At 37.4% G+C, this 513-nt stretch overlaps 1 protein-coding gene across 1 annotated transcript in view; it reads left to right on the top strand.

Annotated features, from left to right (window-relative positions):
- LOC119592030 (coronin-6-like) overlaps positions 1–513 on the top strand; it is a gene marked incomplete in the record, with an annotated part of 41,928 nt that overhangs the window by 24,384 nt on the left and 17,031 nt on the right. The window contains 1 exon segment of the mRNA XM_037940824.1: positions 354–508. Within this exon segment, the coding sequence (XP_037796752.1) occupies positions 354–508 (155 nt within the window).

The raw sequence follows: 513 nt of genomic DNA on the forward strand, positions 1-513 counted from the left end.
AAGCATAACTTAATTACCTCTTTCCTTCATTTTTTTCCGCTTCACTTGTGTAAATGGTTTCATTATTGCTTTTTAACTGTTGTTTAATTGAACAGCTTTAATTAATTTCATGCAAAAACAAGTTGAAGTATTAAATTTCTTCTTAATGATTTCTAATTAATTTAAATGGCATGTAAACAAAACAGAACAAAGATAAGCTATTTTCTTCCCAGCTCTTTCTTAGAATTACTCAACAAGTTTCAAAATTATGAAGAAGCCAAAAACAAGAACCCATTTCTTTCAAGCCTTCAGAATGATTGGGAAATCCATTTTTCTCCTGGGAATGTGATTGACACATACTGTCTTTCTTGTAGGCTGGGCGTATACCCCCTGATCATCCACTGGTAGGTGGACACAAAGGCCCTGTGCTGGACATCGCCTGGGATCCCTTCAACGACAATGTCATAGCTTCAGGGTCAGAAGATTGCGTCGTTAAAGTCTGGCAGATCCCTGACCATGGCCTGGTAACGTAAG

The sequence above is a fragment of the Penaeus monodon genome, chromosome 29 (assembly GCF_015228065.2).
Source record: "Penaeus monodon isolate SGIC_2016 chromosome 29, NSTDA_Pmon_1, whole genome shotgun sequence".
Lineage (NCBI taxonomy): Eukaryota > Metazoa > Arthropoda > Malacostraca > Decapoda > Penaeidae > Penaeus > Penaeus monodon.